This window comes from Myotis brandtii, unplaced genomic scaffold, assembly GCF_000412655.1.
Source record: "Myotis brandtii unplaced genomic scaffold, ASM41265v1 scaffold143, whole genome shotgun sequence".
Taxonomy (NCBI): Eukaryota; Metazoa; Chordata; class Mammalia; order Chiroptera; family Vespertilionidae; genus Myotis; species Myotis brandtii.
The window spans coordinates 817,432-834,899 of record NW_005355115.1 but is presented as its reverse complement, the minus strand read 5'-3'; the positions used below and the strand labels follow the sequence as shown (position 1 = coordinate 834,899).

The window sequence follows — 17,468 nt, the reverse complement described above, 5'->3', positions numbered from 1 at the left end:
TGACAAACAGGAAGCAGCATGACAAAGCATTGGGACACTGTTGTGCTATGGGAATGTATCAAGGGCAATGGGAACCCAGAAAGCAGCCCCACCCTGTCTGGGATTTGATGGAAGACCTTACATGGCAAGAACCCCTGTGAATTGAGACTTAAGTCAGAGTCCCTTGGACAAGCAAAGGGGGATGGTGGGCAGGACACTGGCTGTGTGAAAGGGAACAGGAATAGAACATGTGGGAAAGGCAGGCAGGGTCCATCCCGTAGGACTCAAGCAGGTAGTTGGATTTTATCTTCAAGGCAATTGGGAGCCCATGAAGAATTTTATGCAGGGAAATAAAAGCATCAGGATGATGCTTTTGAAAGGTTCCTATGAGAAAAGTAGGAGAATCTGGTTCTAGGAAAAACCAGCCTTCAGATGTATGCTGACACCCGCCCAGGTCCTGCACCTGGGACAGGGCCCCAAGGATCATTGTACATGGAGGTGTTTACAGCTCTCACTGCCTCAACCCTGCAGGGGGCAGAGCCCTCTATTTTCCAGACCAGCTTTTGAAATTTAGTGGGAAAATTAGAGTGGGAGACAGAGGAGAAGGACTTGAGTCTAGTGGTTAAGTGGATCCAGAAAATAAAGTGATAAGTGAGAATCGAAGAGGTTTTTTAAAAAGGCAAAAGGAAAGGCTGCAGGGTTGAGAGTAGAGAAGCAGGCTTTTTGGGGTGGAGGGCAGCTGAGGAGATGGGCACAGGTGGTGGGAGGGGAAAGGGGCATCGGAATGTGCTAAGATTCCTTTAATGCCATTTGGTAGAGAATGGAGTTTTTTTTTTTTTGTAATTACTTCTAGATATTGAGACTGAATTGTAGATCACACTGTTTTGAAAAGTTAGAGCCAATATCATTTAATGGACTCACTAGAAGTGGTTGACAAGAAAGAGTTTACATACCCGCTCGTTTCTGCCTCAGTGGCTCCTCCCCTGCTAGTCCATGCTCCTGGAGATTCTGAAAGAACATTTTAGAAAATTATCAGTTAGTGGTAGAGACGTCTTTCCACTACGGCGTTCTGCTCCCATGGCCCACATGTTAGAGCTGGTTTAGGGCTGCAGAGTCGGGGTTAGCACCTTGTGCCCAGTGAGTGAGTGCGGGGCGAACAGCAACTCAGTGGTTGGGAAAATGACATGGACTCGGCTCTGTACTGTGACCTGGGAATTCACTTTCTATAGACCAGTCTCCAGACCCAGGAGCGGAAGACATCACCTTGTCTGAGTTTCTCAGAGTTCCTGCAGTGTGAGTCCTAACAAGAAGTATAAATCCTGGTGTCCTCAGCTTGTGCTACTTGCCCATGACTGGAACCCTGACTCATTCCTTTGGCCTTTTCGACAAGTCTCACGGCCTCTTCTTGGCACTCCGCCTGTCCCCACGGGAGTACTCCTGCAGCATTAGGGCCATTTAGATGGTCCATGCTTAGAAGTGATTCTCTCCTTCCCGGCTCCTTTTTCTCCCGATGGTTGCTTTCTGTGGCAGGGACCCTGAGAGCCAGCTCCAGAGTCAGCCTGCCTGGGTACAAAGCTGTGCCACTGACTAGCTATGTGACTTTGAGGAATTTATTTGTCCTCCCTAAGCCTCGGTTTTCTTTTCTATAAAACAGAATATAATGGTACTGACCTTATAGAATTGTTATGAGAATTAAGTGAACTATAATGTGGCACATAGTAAGTAAGCTCTTAATAAATGTTAATTATATCACAAGGCACGATAGTTAAAAACAAGGACTCTGCAGACATTGACTTCAAATCTGAGCCCTGCCATAAAATGGCTGTGTGACCTTGGGCAAGTTACTTCACCTCTCCGTGCCTCAGTACTCACCTATAACATAGGGATAAAAATAGCCTGCGTCAGGAGATTGTCAAATGCTTAATAAATATACGGCACCGAAACTAGTTTTGGTGACATAGTAAATGCTATCCTGAGACAGGGCTTCACATTGTTCTGGGGCACCATTCCCATGGACCACGGACCTCTCTTTCTGCACACAGCCTCCTGCTGCATCTCTGTAAAGCTCATCTCCGGTCCTCATGTGGCTTCTGGTTTAGGAACTGACATTGCTGGGCTTTCCTGTTGGGATCAATGCCAGCTCCACAGCTGGTAACCACACCGTGATCTGAAACAGGTCTCTTAGCTCACGCCTGCCTCCAGGTGGATGTTCTTCCCAATCCAAACCCCCTTTAAGAGTCAATAGAAGAGCCCTGCCTTTCTGAGGCCTCCCCAGACAACTCCTGCCCACAGAGGTGTGTTCTTTCCCATGAACTCCACACACCTATGAACCTCACCCGAGGCAGGGCTCATTCTGCTATCTGCGTTGTCTACTATTATTTTCTAGTTATCTCACATCATAACGTTAACAAAAATAATAATGCCTAAGATATGTTCAACACCCCGTGCCAGACACTATTAAGCACTCGATGTATGCTAACTTATTTAATTCTCACGACAGCCTATGGTACTGCCATTTCCCACATTTCACTGATGAGAAAACACAGGCACAGAGAGGTCCAATAACCTGGCAAAGGTCACACAGCCCTTAAATAGCAGAGTCAGGATTTGAACCTAGCTAGCCTGGCTCCACGTCTGCAGTTGTCCACACAAGCATCATTTAATCAGGAGATTCTCTAGAAAACTGTGGGTTTGTCTCAGGGACCCACTCTGACTTTTTCTTGTACTTTTTTTCTACTGCCTCTTCCCATCCCCTTCCTTTTCGATGATGAGTATTAACATCCATGGGAACTGGGAAGAAACTGTACCTGACAGTTCATAAATGTTCTTGAAGAATGACTAGAGCAGTGATGGGTGACGATTGGAATTTTAAAAGCCCAGATGCTCCTTCGATCGCAGTGAGGTTATTTCAGCTTCGCTGAATATGAGAAACCAACCCCAGAAGGAGCAGCGTCCACACCCAGGGCTGGTTCCTGCCGGCTTCCCCTGGAGCCTGCGTTGGCCCTGTGCCCAGGCGGAGGGGAAGGGTCTTCCGCTACATTCCTGCCTCCCTCCTCCCTGGGGCCTGGCCGTGGGGCGTGGGGGGTGGGGGCCATCAGAAGCTTTCTCTGTCCACATTTCATGGGCTGTGGTTGGGAGACTCAGCCCGGGAGAAGGTGGCCACTGGCGGTGACCTTTGGTCAGCTGTCCCAGGTGGAGATGTTATTTGCTCCATTTCCCAGTGGGCTAAAGATTGGTGCTGGCAGTCATCCGCTAAAATGAAGATACATTGCAATGCTCTCATGCAAAGTGTTTGAAACCTTTGAGAGCTTAAGGGTAACTTGCCTCTCCTCTGCAATCTGATTTAGCAGGTCTGGGAGGGGGTGCATGTGAAGAAAACTGCCTTTTTAACCACATATCCTCTCATGTGAGGCCAACCTTTGAGAATCACTGCTTCTGAACTAGTTCCTGACTCTCTGGTGATTATTGAGAACTTTCAGGGAACATCTTTGCAAAATGTCCCTGGGGCCTGGCCGTGGGGCGTGGGGGGTGGGGGCCATCAGAAGCTTTCTCGGTCCACACTTCATGGGCTGCAGTTGGGAGACTCAGCCCGGGAGAAGGTGGCCACTGGCGGTGACCTTTGGTCAACTGTCCCAGGTGGAGATGTTATTTGCTCCATTTCCCAGTGGGCTAAAGATTGGTGCTGGCAGTCGTCCGTTAAAATGAAGATACATTGCAATGCTCTCATGCAAAGTATTTGAAACCTTTGTGAGCTTAAGGGTAACTTGCCTCTCCTCTCTGCAATCTGATTTAGCAGGTCTGGGAGGGGGTGCGTGTAAAGAAAACTGCCTTTTTAACCACATATCCTCTCATCTGAGGCCAACCTTTGAGAATCACTGCTTCTGAACTAGTTCCTGACTCTCTGGTGATTATTGGGAACTTTCAGGGAACACCTTTGCAAAGTGTTTCCTGCTCCCACAACTCTGTCACCTACTGCCTCTCTATTGTCCAATGAGCATTCACAGCTTTTTGTGAGAATAACCTACATTTTATTGTGAGCCCTGCAATCTTTGGGAGGAATGGAGGGAAAATATACTGAAAGCAATAAAACCTCCCAGGAGCTCCCCCATGGTAGTGGTAGCTCTCCCAGGTTTGAGAAGGAGCAGAGGACTGGCTGCCAGGTCTTGGGGCCTGGACTTCCATGAGGCAAATGCTGGAGTCTCACCAGGAACTGAATCCCACCACCGCTGCTCTTCCTGGTTGGAAAAGCCTTGCTCACTCTAAGCCTAGGCTTCTTGTGGAAGATACTGGGCTGGGGAACACCAGATGTGTGTGAAGTCTCTAGCTGTGGTGTGTGTGTCCGCGTGTCCAGCTTGCCTGGGGCTCATGGGGAATGGGGGTAGCTTCGTCCTCCTGAGTCCTCATGTCACCCCAGTTCTAGGACCTCTGAGACTCCAGAACTTCCCATTTTTCTTAAACTTTGGGCGCTGAGGACTCATGAGGGAACATAGATCCTGCCAGGGGCTCCTGCCAGGGGCTCCCACTGCTGAGATGGATGTTTACTTTGGACGAGATAACAGAGCCTCCAGCCGGGCCTCCCTCGGCTTGCCCACCTAGAAGTACCCAGACAAGTGTCTGAGCGACAATGGCCAGCTCCTCCAGAGGGGATTTCCTGACGGCCAAGCTTCAGCCAGAAGACCCGAGGTCAGCGATTCCAGGAAACGCCCCACCTGTTCCACATGACTTTACAAACAACCACGGAGGTGGGGCAGTGGCCTGAAGAGGGTGTAGACAGTCAGTCAGGAATAAGAGGTGATTTTTATGTGTAGAAAGAAAATTCCCATGGAACCTGATGATAAGGGGTCCTCAAAGGTCACTGCTGTTGCCAGATCTCACCCTTCTTTGTCAAGGCCCTGTCCCTCACTCCTCTTTGCCTTGACCTGGAATCCCAGATTTAAGATCTTTGCCTCAATCTATATATATAAAAGGCTAAGTGACCGTCCAACTGTCCGACTGGTAGCTATGATGCACACTGACCACCAGGGGGCAGACGCTCAAAGCAGGAGCTGCTGAGCTGTGGTGACTTGGCAGCTGCGGTTCTTGGGTGACGCACCCGGAACCAGAGAGGAGGGAACCCTATTCTGGGGTACCTCACCCAAGAACCACCCTCTCACAATCTGGGACCCCTTGGGGGATGTCAGAGAGCCGGTTTCGGCCTGATCCCTGCAGGCCAGGCCGAGGAACCCCACCTGCCTGAGGGACCCCACTCACTCTGCAGACAACCTTTGAGCTGAGCCACCACACCGCCCCAGGTGTGGCTGGCCGGAGAGGGATCATGGGAGGTTGGCTCCAATGTGTGTCTGGCCCGTCTTGCCCAGTTCCGCCCCACCAGCCATCTTCTAATTAATTTTCTTTCAATGTGCACTAATCCATGCACTCAGGCACTAGTATTAAATATTATCTCAACAAGGATCCTGTTGGAATCTCTCCTCGCACAAGCATATTAATTAACACAGGTTTATTTGTACTTGAATAGTAAAAATAACTACTAAATCTTAAGTACTTGCTCTGTGTCTGTCACTGTGCTAAGACGTACATGTGCGCGACATTTAATCCTCCCAACCTATTGATGAGGAGATACTATTTATTCTCATATCATGTAGGGGAAACAGGTTAAGGTAGGTAAAGAAATGTGACTCTTTCCAAAGCTGGTGAGGGTCAGAGCTGGGCTTCAGACTCAGGGCTGAGGCCACAGTTGAGAGTGGACAGCCTTGCTGCTGAAAGTGTGCTCACTGGAACAGGGATAAGTGTCGGAAATACAACATCTGGGGCCCCACCCCAGCCTTCCTGAGTTGAAATCTGCATTTTAAGATGGTCCCCAGGTGGATTCATGTGCACATTGAAGTTTGAGAAAGTACATCATCCACCTCAAAAGCCCACCACCCCCTATTTGCACACCCATGTTTATAGCAGCTTTATTCACAATGGCCAAGAGGTGAAAGCAGCCCAAGTGTCCATTGATGGATACAGGAATAAAGAAAAGGTAGATATACATCAGTGGATCATTATTCAGTCTTAAGAAAGGAACTAAATTCTGATGCATATTATCACATAGATACATTTTTAGGACATTATGCTAGGTGAAATAAGCCAGTCACCAAAAGACAAATACTGTGCAATTCCACTTATAGGAAGTACTTGGAATAGTCAAAATTATAGAGACAGGAAGTAGAACAGTGGTTGCCAAGTGCTGAGGGAGGGGGACAGTGGGGAGCTGCCATTTATAAGGTATAGATTTTCAGTTTTGCAAAATGAAAAAGTTCTGCAGATTGGTTGCATGACCATGTGAGTATATTTAACAGTACTGAACTACACACTTAAAAATTGTCAAAATGGTGAATTTTATTTCAAAAGCTATAATTGTCTTTTAAAAGCTCATCACTATGTATTTAACATGATAGACGGCCAGCCATGGAAGCTGGGTGGCAGCTTAGAGCAGTGTAAGCTGATGAGAAGGGCTCAAGTGTACCTCTCCTATGGGGGTCTTTTGGGCTGTATGAAGATATTATATCTTGAATGCAGATCTAGGAAGAAAAAGGGGGGGCTTTTGGAAGGAGGGGACCTTCCAGGAAGATCAAGTTCAAAGAACAGTACTGAACTACACACTTAAAAATTGTCAAAATGGTGAATTTTATTTCAAAAGCTATAATTGTCTTTTAAAAGCTCATCACTATGTATTTAACATGATAGACGGCCAGCCATGGAAGCTGGGTGGCAGCTTAGAGCAGTGTAAGCTGATGAGAAGGGCTCAAGTGTACCTCTCCTATGGGGGTCTTTGGCCGTTGGGCTGTATGAAGATATTATATCTTGAATGCAGATCTAGGAATAAAAAGGGGGGGCCTTTTGGAAGGAGGGAACCTTCCAAGTTCAAATTCTATTAGCAGCTCTTGGAGGTCAGGGGCTTATCCCCTGACAGCCTGTGCCACCAGGCAGACGGAGAGGCTTTGCAAGGGCCTCTGCAATGAGGGCCAACCTGGCACAATGGGAGGGCACTAGGGCCCTGGAGCAGAGGTAAAGCTAACCCCATTGCTGTGATCCCCTCATGCTTTGGCTTTCTCCCCAGGTGCCTGGGGTAACTAGAGCTCTGCACTGACCCTGTGAATCCACAGGAAATGTAAGCATCTCCCTCTGTACCATATATGCGCACACTGCTGCACATAATTGTCCGGGTCACACTCTGCACACAAAGTATACCGCCCAAGTCAGCAGAGACATTAAAAAAAAGACAAAGAAAACCTAGGTGAAATGATGAAAGACATGAAAACAGAAAATAGGACATGCATAAAGTCATAAAACAAAATCCTGAAAGTAGGACCAAACGTTTTAAATATGACATTAACGTGAATAAATTATACACCACAATCAAAGTCAGGTTCACTCAGGTTTGATTTAAATGGAAAAAAAAAGCCTTAAACACATGTTGTTTATAAAAGAACTATTAAAGCAAAGTGATATATTAAAGGCTAAACAAAAAATAAAGGACAAAGATCGGGCGAACACAATACAAAGACAGGATGGACAATGAATTAAAATTAAAAGGGGCCAAGCACGGCAAAAAGAGACATCTCCAAGGCTAAAATCAACCAATGAAGCCATAACAATGGTGACAGACTAAATAAAGTAGCACTAAAATATCTTCTTAAAAAATCAGCAGAAAAAAAATTACAGTAGAAGAAATAATAATAGCAAACAGTGCTACAGTAATTAATATGTGCCAGGCACTATTCTAAGGCAGCTTATAAATATTAACTAATTTAATTCTCACAGCAGTCATGGGAAATCAGTGCCATTATTATCATTGTTTTATAGAGGAAGAAACTGAAATAGAGGGAGAACTCCATTAGTCTCCCAAGCTTCATAACCCATAACATACTCTATCTCTGGCACATGGAGTAAGCTAAGGAAGGAATAACCCAATAATGTCCAAAAATAATAATAATAAGACTGCACTTCTCACCCCTTTAGTTAAAGAAAACTCCCATTAACTTTCCAAAGACAAAACTACCTGGATAATTTGTCAACAAAAAGCTTGAAGATATCTCTGCCCCTTTAGCTATCTCAAGCCATGATTATCACACACAATGAACACCTTTTGAAATGTGCTGTAGTCTGATGCTCAAGTTACAATGAATCCTTTGAGAACATCCATCTTTTTCAATCCTCAAAATCTGCCTTATAGTCACTGTTGTCTGTTTCACAGAATACAGCTTCAAGCCTAGAGGTGGCAGTTTCATTAAAAAGGGAAGACTGGGGGACGTTCCCCTGATTTCAGAGCAAGACAAGTTGTCACCCATGAGTAGATACACTACTGTCCATTTAGGTTTACCTCTCCTACCCCCATTTACATTTTCTCACAGACCCTAAAATTTTTTTTAAAGCCATTTCCGTCTGTGATATTCCCAGGATATCAGAAAAATGTGACAAGGAAAAATACAGCAGACATGGATTTACTCACCAAAGGATGAACACTAGACTCTATATTCCAGGTCGCTGTGACTTGGGAAGAATAAATCACAAGGATCACGAAGCACAATGTGGTTCTCCCTGGATGTTTCATTTCTTCAAGTTTGAGTTGCTTTGCCTGAAAGGGAAATGTGATGGTTTAGAGATAGAGCAAGTTATTTATAAAACATGGAGAGAACTTGCAAACCCTATCTCAAAGGTCACACTACAAAAGGACCTTTTCAGCAGAGAAAGGAGGTGCGTTAGGTATCTACTCTTGAGAACAGCCTCTACTCCAGACCCTTGGGCAAGGAAATGTGAGGCAGGATGAGGATTGGGGAGGACGGGTGATGGTACCTGTAAATAGGACAGAGGTGGCAGGCTTTGGGTTACGTTTTCTTTATACATGGAGAAGGAGAGAGATAAGGAACAAGAAAAGAGAAAGAGGAAAGAGAGGGAAAGTACGAAATAATTTTAACCTTGGAATCCAGTATACATAATATATGAACAAAAGAGATTAATACTTAACCTTTGCTACATGCAACACTGATATTTTCAATTCTCGTCTATCCTTATTTTTTCTTTTAATTTAATTTTTTATTAAATTGACTTCATGACCCATAAGTACGGAAAACCCTAGACTTAAACCATAAAATTATAAGTTGTATTTTATAGTCTTATAATATGTAGTGTAGAATATTAATATTATAATATGCCCCATCCTATATATTGATTTTTGTTGCTCCTTGCAAATTTTCTATTGCTTTTATTCTATTATTTGTCCTCTTCCTTATAATTTTATTTTATTATCATTTTTTAATTTATCTTTATTGTTGAAAGTACTGATCCCCCCCTCCACCTCATTCCCATCCCCTCCCCAGGCCTTCCCCAAACTATTGTCCATGGGCTACGCCTATGTGTTGATTTATGATAGCTATCGTTTTATAATGATGGTGATGAAAACAAAGTTTTTCTGTGACCAGATTACTTACTATGGCAATTAAAAAGAAGACTATCAGATGGAAGAATCCCAAATCTCATGGGTCTGGGGACCAGGAGAAACTGCCTTGTGGAAACTCTTTCCCTTACTGACCTTCCTATGTCCATGTGTTCTGAAAAGAGCACTGGACTAAGAAATGGGTAGGGATTAGGATCCAGGATTACTATAAACTAGCTGTGTTTCCTCGAATAAGTCAGTTATCTGAGTCTCAGTTCCCCCATCTGTGATATGGGGATAATGACACCTCCTCTAATTCTCTCACAGACTTTTCTGAGACTCAAATGCAACTAAAAGCCATGAAGAGCTCCAGGGGCGCGGTCTGCTGTGGTTTTCACTCTGACTGCTGGTGGAATCCAGAGGGCAACCATCAGGAAGGGCAGTCCTTGGCCCAGGCGCTGCAGACAGTGCCAGGCGACCGTGGCCAAGATAACACAGAAATGACCGCCAAGACTTACATGCCGGAGAGAATTGTGTTTCAATCACGAGCTGCCGGCTGCCTCCTTTTCCTTTTCCCCAGTTGAAAAGAGGGAAGTATAAGGCCTTGGTAAACTGACCCAATTGGCAAACCTGGCAATCAAATACATTTTTAAAATTCTGCAACCCGATGGTTTTTGGAAAATGTTTTGCAATTTGGGTTACAGGAACAGATATTTGGGATCAGATGCGTCTGCTGATGGGAAATCATAGCAACTCATCGCTCAATTCTCTACCTGAGGCTTTTTCTCCCTCGTTGAAAGAGTGTGGGCTTTTGTGGATATTGGGCAGGCTGGTTCAGTGTGGTGATAGCAACTGTTCCCAGGATGAATGGAGTTATGTAAGAGGCAACTTAATTTTTTCAGGCCCCAACTTAGTGTTGGCTGGTTCCGTACTGAGGCAGTTAATCAGGGGATGAGACTTAGTAATGGAATGGTTAATGAACCTCCCTTAATTTGTGACACCCATGGAGGGACTCAGGTATTAGAAGGACCTAAGCTGACTCCATATCTTTCCACCATTCTCCAATGTTGGCCTTTCGTTGAGTGAGCAAGAATTATAATGTCCCTAAGTGGCTACATCTTGTCCTTCTGTATAGCCCACCATCCACTACTGACTACTGTCCCCATCTTGCCCAGCCTTCCCCAGGACAGCTCTTGACTAAATCAACATTCTTCACTCAAAGGAAGTATTTGGTGACAACAAAAATCACAAGTCAATAGAAATAGAGAAGTAGGGAGGACCCCACTGTGGGGAGGGGATTCTCTGGGTGCAAAAGAGTGATGACAATGGAGACAAAAGTCCAAATTTATCCAGGTAAAAGTGAAGAGCATTATGCCACATTCACAGCAATGTGTCTTCAGTAGCGCTCCCTTAGTTGTAAATCCCCTAGAGCAGTGGTTCTTGTTTACTCCAAATTCCTGGAGTTAAGGACAGATAACCGCTAAGAGATACAGAGACGAACAGCAAGAGAGAGAAAATGATCTGATATCACTCCCAATTTCTTTCTCTTTTAAAATGATAAGTCCTGAACATTCTGTACTAAAACTCACCAACCTATGTGAGCTGGCTGTGTCTTAGAAAAAGCTGGGAAACATGTTCTCATGCCCAGCCCCAACCCTATGGTGATGACCAACTTCCTGGCCTCCTCTGACTCTATTTTCCTGTCCCTGGAGTTGGGGAGAGGGGAGTCGAGCACCCTGACATCATATGCCAGGAATAGGTCGTCGGGATTCTCAGCAGCCGGCATTGGGAGGATGAGGGGCTGGGTTCCTTGGAGCAGTCTCTAAGGACATCCTCCTGCAGGAGCTGGCATTGTGAAATGGGCCTGAAACACGTCAGGAAACAGTTCTCCCAAATCTTAGAAATGGCCAGTGCTTAAGATCAACTACTCTTTTGGAAACGCGTCATCAGTCTTGACCCACCCAGACTTGCAATAGGAAGAGGAGTAAATGGGTCTGTGTACTTTGCAAGTTCAAAGCCTGTTCACAAAATGATCACATCTGTGAGGTCATCATCAAATTGTGACTCCAAGCTATTTCTAAATAGGGCAATAGTGGGATTCTTTCTGGTGATGATTTACTTCCTAAGCTCTACACAGCTCTGCCTTCCTGGCTCTCCTGGAATCCTTGGTCCCCGGGGAGTCTAGTCTTGTTACTCTCCTCTCGGGAAGTAGGAAGGTAAGAGGTGAAAGAGAGCCTATGTTTGATCAGCCTCTGCCCGGTGTCTCCCCCTTCCTCCAGCCCAGGGCTCTGCTCCTAGCTCCAGCCCAGCACACGAACCCTCCTTGAGCCTTGCCAGGTACCACCACCCTGGAAGGCAGTTTCCTGGAGCATTTGTGTAGCATCTGCTTCGGCGGTTTTTATCCCTGGCTGTGCATCAGAACCAACACCTAGGGAGTTTCTTTTGTTTGTTTATTGTTTCAATATCATCCCAGAGCAATTAAATCAGAATTTCTGGGGGATGGGAGCTGAGAGTCGGTGTCTACCCCACCTGCTTCTGATACATGAGGTCTCCAGATCCACATCTTCAACATTCCATTCCACATTTCCCTGCACACCCCTGGCCCTTCCCATCACCAACCTATAGCTTTCCCTCTACTAAAGAAGCTATGTAGAAACAGAATCTTCAGGGGGATGCATTGAAGAGGCAATCAATCAGCAGTGGATGAATGAATGGATTAATGGGAGTATGGACTCAGAGGTGATCTACCTAATAGTTTTGTTGCAATCCAATAGCCTATATGAGATATATAACAGAAGCCACCAGTGGCTCATGGAACTAGTAACCCTTTGGGCTGCTTTGTTTCCTCTGAAATGGAGACAGCTGCCTCTGCTTCTATTGCTCTCTGCCTGAAATCCTCTTTTGTGAGCTTGTGTTCTGTATCTCAAATAGCGTCAGATGTGTTGGGCACTTCTGGACCAACGAATACAAGCTACTTTTTATTGGCCCAGAATTGTGCTATGCATTCACAAATTGAAATGACTCCTAGTCCTTGCCCCAAGAAGCTCTCAATCTTGTTGGGAAGACATGAAACATGCAGTTAAAGAAATATAAACTAAAAGGAAGCAAGCTTGCAAGATACACTTTTACTAAATGCCTACTATATATCAGGCACAGTGCTAAGTACAATAAATACGTCAACTCATTTATTTATCTCTCCCAATAACTCTGTGAGGTAGGTATTTTAATCCTAATCCAGAGATGAGAAAATATTAAAGGCCCAGACAGGTTACAGAACCTACCCGGGCCCCCCAGCTAGTAGGTAGTAGAGTCAGATCCGTCCCCAAGTTGGCCTATGGCCAAAGTGACTTGTAGTGTGCACGTGATAAGCATGACAGGAGTTGAGGACAGAAGGCCCTTGGATGAGCTTTGGAGTGACCAGGGTCACTTGCTAGATCCTGAAGGATGGGCAATACTTCAATGTCTAATGGAGAAAGAAAGAATTTCAGGCAGAAAAGGGGCAGTGTGAGCAGAAGCAGCTCTGTTTCAACAAAACAGCCCAAAGGGTGATGTTTAGCAGTGTCGTGAGCCACTTGTGCAAGTTCCCTTGAGCAGCTTGTGACATGGGCTCAGCGTGGTCCTCAGGAGGGCATTGTTCTCTTGAGCAGAGAAACTGCAGCTCTAACTTGGAAAGAGAATGAATTTGATGGCTTTGCGCTCAGGTGATTCTCTGCTTCCTGTAGTGGAAAGTTCAGCAGCCTTGACGCCAAACAGGCTTGTGTTCTGATTTCAGCTCCACCACTTAATAATTAGGATCCAGACATTTAACCCCAATGAGCCTCAGTTTCCTGACGTGAATGACAAGAGTTTCCTGACGTGAATGATGAGGGTCAAAGTACCCATTTTGCATAATTGTCATGAAGATTAGAGATATGCCCAGGAAGCACAAAAGGGCTTGGTCATAGTTGGAATTTGATATGGGCTGAGTTGTGTCCCTCCAAAATTGATGTGTTGAAATCCTAAATCCCAATACCTCAGAATGTGACCTTCTTTAGAGACAGGGTCTTTAAAGAGGTAATTAACTAAAATGAGGTCATTAGGGTGGACCCTGATCCAATATGACTAGTGACCTTATAAGAGGAGATTAAGACACAGATAAACACAGAGGAAGGACCATGTGAACACACCAGAGGAAGATGGCCATTGACGAGCCAAGGAGAGAGGCTTCTGAAGAAATCAACCCTGCAACACCTTGATTTTAGAATTCTAAGCTCCAGAATGGTGTGAAAATTAATTTCTGCTATTTAAGCCACATAGTCTAGCAAACTCACATAGAATTTTTAAAAATTATCTCTTTTTTAATTTTTTATCTTTTAAAAACGCTAAACATGGGGGGGGGGGGAACGTTTGGTGAGCTTTGGAGTGACCAGGGTCACTTACTCTGGTCTGTTGCTTAACATTTATTGTTTATTCTGGATATGTTTTATGAAAAATGCATTCTGGGTATGTCTGATCAGAGCATAAAAACACACCATCAGAATTGGAAGACAAGTTAGAATTCATCTCTAGTTCAAGCTTCCCAATCCCCTGACACACACACTTCAGTTTTTCAGATGAGTAAACTAAGGCCTAGCAAGGTCTTTGTGTCTCAAATGCAACTGGGGGTCGAATCAGTCAGGACTCAAGAGATCAACCAAGGATTCTTAAATTCTAGACAATACTCTTATTCTACAGTCAGGCAAGCTATTGATAATAGGATTGTGGATAGTAATTGTTGTTGTTGATGTTGATGATGATGATGGTCCCTATCATTTACTGGGAGCTCACTATGCTCCAGGCATGGTGCTCAGCTGTCTCCAAGGCTTATGTCATCTAACCCTCTCAGTGATCCTATGGTACCACTAAATTATCCCTACTTTTCACATCTGGAAATGGAAGGTTAGAAGGAAGAATAACTCTATAAGGCCACATAGCTGATATGTGGTAGTGGCAAAATTAAAAAGCAAGCAGTCTATGCTACTGGGAATAGCTACCATTTGGGCTATGAGATCTTCCTGGTGGGATAACAATAAGAATAAATGGAAAACTTTCTCTATATGGACACTAGACCAGGCAACTGAAAACATGAGTTCTAGCCCCACTTTGCCACTAATTAACTGTGTGACTTAGGACAAGTCACTTTACCTCTCAGAGTCTGTTTTGTTACCTGCAAATCCAGGGAGTTGACTGCACTCAGTGATTTCAAAATTGGGGTGTAAGAGTTGGCCTCTGAAGGCCCTACTACTGTTCAAAAAGTCTAAAATTCCTTATAATTTTTCAAATCCAGTGTAACCTTACTTGGGCTTCTCAACCTAATAATAACTATCTATTATATTTATCCAACCACTTTTGACAACCTACCTCTGACTGCACGGTCCAGGCCTTCACTGGCTGTCATGCACACCATTGCAATGGCTTCCATTCCTTCCTCTCTGCCCCATTGTCTACACGAGCACAAGGTTGATTTTCCAGACCTCGTTTTACCTTCTATTTAGCTCCCCATTGCCTTCAGAATAAAGACAATCACTTTCACTCATATCAAGGCCCTCCATGGCTCGAATCTTATTTTTTTGGAGCTGGTATATTTAAAAGGCATCTATCATATTTTCATTACTGAAGCTGGTTGCTTTTCCATAATTTAAAATAGTACAAGAGATGTTCAAGTGTTCATGCAAAGTAAAATTGCAAAAACTAATACTTGAGAATTAATTTGAGTCACAGTGGGGGGTAGTAATTATTATTGTCAAAGTATTTCTCAGTGTTTGGCAAAAACAAAATAATTCTGCCATTTGCATGCTTTGTTAATCTCCACTTTTCCCTGCTCCTAGCCCCAGAATAATCACTGCATACTCAAATTCTATCCACTCTTCAATGTCCAGGCAATAGATCCCATGATCTGCTCAGCTATAAACAGTATCCACTTCTTCTAAGCACCCACTTTATCTAGGCTCTCACCCTTCCTCCTCACATTACATTTATTGTTGTAAAGTATTATATGAAGCAAGTCTATTTATCTGCTCACCAAGCATTGACTGGACAAACATTTACAAAATCCTACTAAGTGCCAAGGTGCTTTGCTAGGTGCATGGGGAATAGCAGAAAACAAGAGAATGGTCCCTGTCCCCATGAAACTTAGAGTCTAATGAAGTAGATATGCTTTATTAAAGACCAGAGAACCACACTATCGATTACTCAGTTTATTGTTTAATTATGACTGTGAAAGTGCTACCAAGAAAGATAATCATAATACTAATATTTGCTTAGCATTTACTATGTACCAGACACTGATCTGAACACTGACTGTGTGAAATTTTTTTTAAAAATATATCTTTTATTGATTTCAGAGAGGAAGGGAGAGGGAGAGAGAGATAGAAACATCAATGATGAGAATCATTGATAGGCTACCTCCTGCATGCTCCCACTGGGGACTGAGCCCACAATCCGGGCATGTGCCCTTGACCAGAATTGAACCTGGGAACTTTCAGTCCACAGGCCGATGCTTTATCCACTGAACCAAACTAGCTAGGGCAAAATTTTTAATCCTCACAACAATTTCTAGAAGGGATTCTAGGATAATATCTAATTTATAGTATGATGTCAAATTAACTGAGCCACAGAGTAATTAACTTGTCCTAAATTGCATAGCTGGTAAGGGGCAAAGCCAGAATTTGAACCTTGGAAGTTTAACTCCAGAGGCCATTATTTTAACCACTGTGCTGAACTGTCTAACAATGCCTATTAAGAGAAGAATATGACCTAGCCTTGGGAATTTGTAGGAGGTGTTCCCAGAGGAAGTATTTAATCGAGCTGAAATCTGAAACATGAGTTGGAGTTAGCTAAAAACAAAAGGGGAGGATGAAGGGAGAAGATTCCAGGCAGAAAGAAGATCATGTGCAAAGGCCCTGCAGTGGGAAAACACGTGGCACAATCAAGTTGCTGTAATCTGGTCAGAGTGGCTGGGACCCCAAAAGGAAGCAAAGCATGGTATGAGATGGGACTGGTGAGGTGAGCAGAAGCTAGGCAGACAAGCCTTGTAATTGTAATCACAGGAGTGGGTAAGATTGATTAGGGAGAGAGTAGAGTAGAAGACCTACAACCAAGGCCCACAGAATTTCAACAATCAAAGGTCTGTTCAAGGAAGATGATTGAGTCAAGATGTTTGGGAATGAGAGACCAGAGAGGCAGGAGGGAAACAAGGCTAGAAGAAAGTCTGGAACCAGGGAAGGTCAGGTTTTCAAGGAGCAGAGTGTGGTCGACTATGTCCAACCGTGCTGAGAGGCCTGCTAAGGGGAGGACTGAGATTGCCCATTGGATTTGGAGAGATACTATGTTCTTAGTACGAGAGATCTCATTAGGGTGATGGGGGAGGAAATTATATTGGGGAAAGTTGCAGAGTGTAGGAGGTGAGAATTTGAAGGTGATGAGCACATAAAACTCAAGAAATCTGGTTGCAAGGTGGAAGAGAGAAAGAGTGAGGTTCATCCCAGGTATAAACTGCTTAACCTTGATGTCACACAGTTATACGCACGGCTTTCCTTTTAGAGGAGAACTAACTGCTTTGCATACTAGGACAGTATCAAAAGAAGCCATGCCTCTTACTAAACCTTGGTCTGTGGCTGGCTAACTAAACAAGTTATTATATTCTTTGAAACAAGCCAAGGGCATATTTCCCTGTGTTCAAGGGTGTAGACTATATACTCAAGTGGCTATGTTTTAAACTGGTGTTTCTGAATCAAAATAGAGATTAGTGGAGAGATTGCAGATAGATATGCACATATACCATTCTATTACTAGAGGATAATTTAAAGCAGAGTTTTTCTTAATGATGGATGATAATACCAAATTTCAAGAGGACTTTCGTTGCAATTTTCAGTGTGATTATTATTCTTTGCTCATCTCCATGAGGCATAGGGTTGCAATAAGGACAGAGTGTCCTCAGTAGCCACCCTTCTGAATTGTAGACATACAGATGAAAAATCCTCAAGTATAACTTTAAGAGCCTGCCTTCATAGGTCTGTATTTTCAACCGCAGAGGTAATAGACTTATCTTTGC

The 17,468-nt window shown here is 44.2% G+C and overlaps 1 protein-coding gene across 4 annotated transcripts in view; it reads right to left on the bottom strand.

Annotated features, from left to right (window-relative positions):
- Nucleotides 1-17,468, bottom strand: part of ADGRF5 (adhesion G protein-coupled receptor F5) — a 105,766-nt gene that overhangs the window by 51,442 nt on the left and 36,856 nt on the right. For all 4 annotated transcript variants that reach the window (XM_005860926.2, XM_005860924.2, XM_005860927.2 and 1 more), the window contains exons 2-3: nt 8,474-8,599; nt 933-987 (exon numbers count right to left, since the gene is read on the bottom strand). In XM_005860926.2, coding sequence (XP_005860988.1) covers nt 933-987; nt 8,474-8,575 — 157 coding nt within the window. In that variant the 5' untranslated portion in view covers nt 8,576-8,599. The remainder of the gene's footprint in view (nt 1-932; nt 988-8,473; nt 8,600-17,468) is intronic.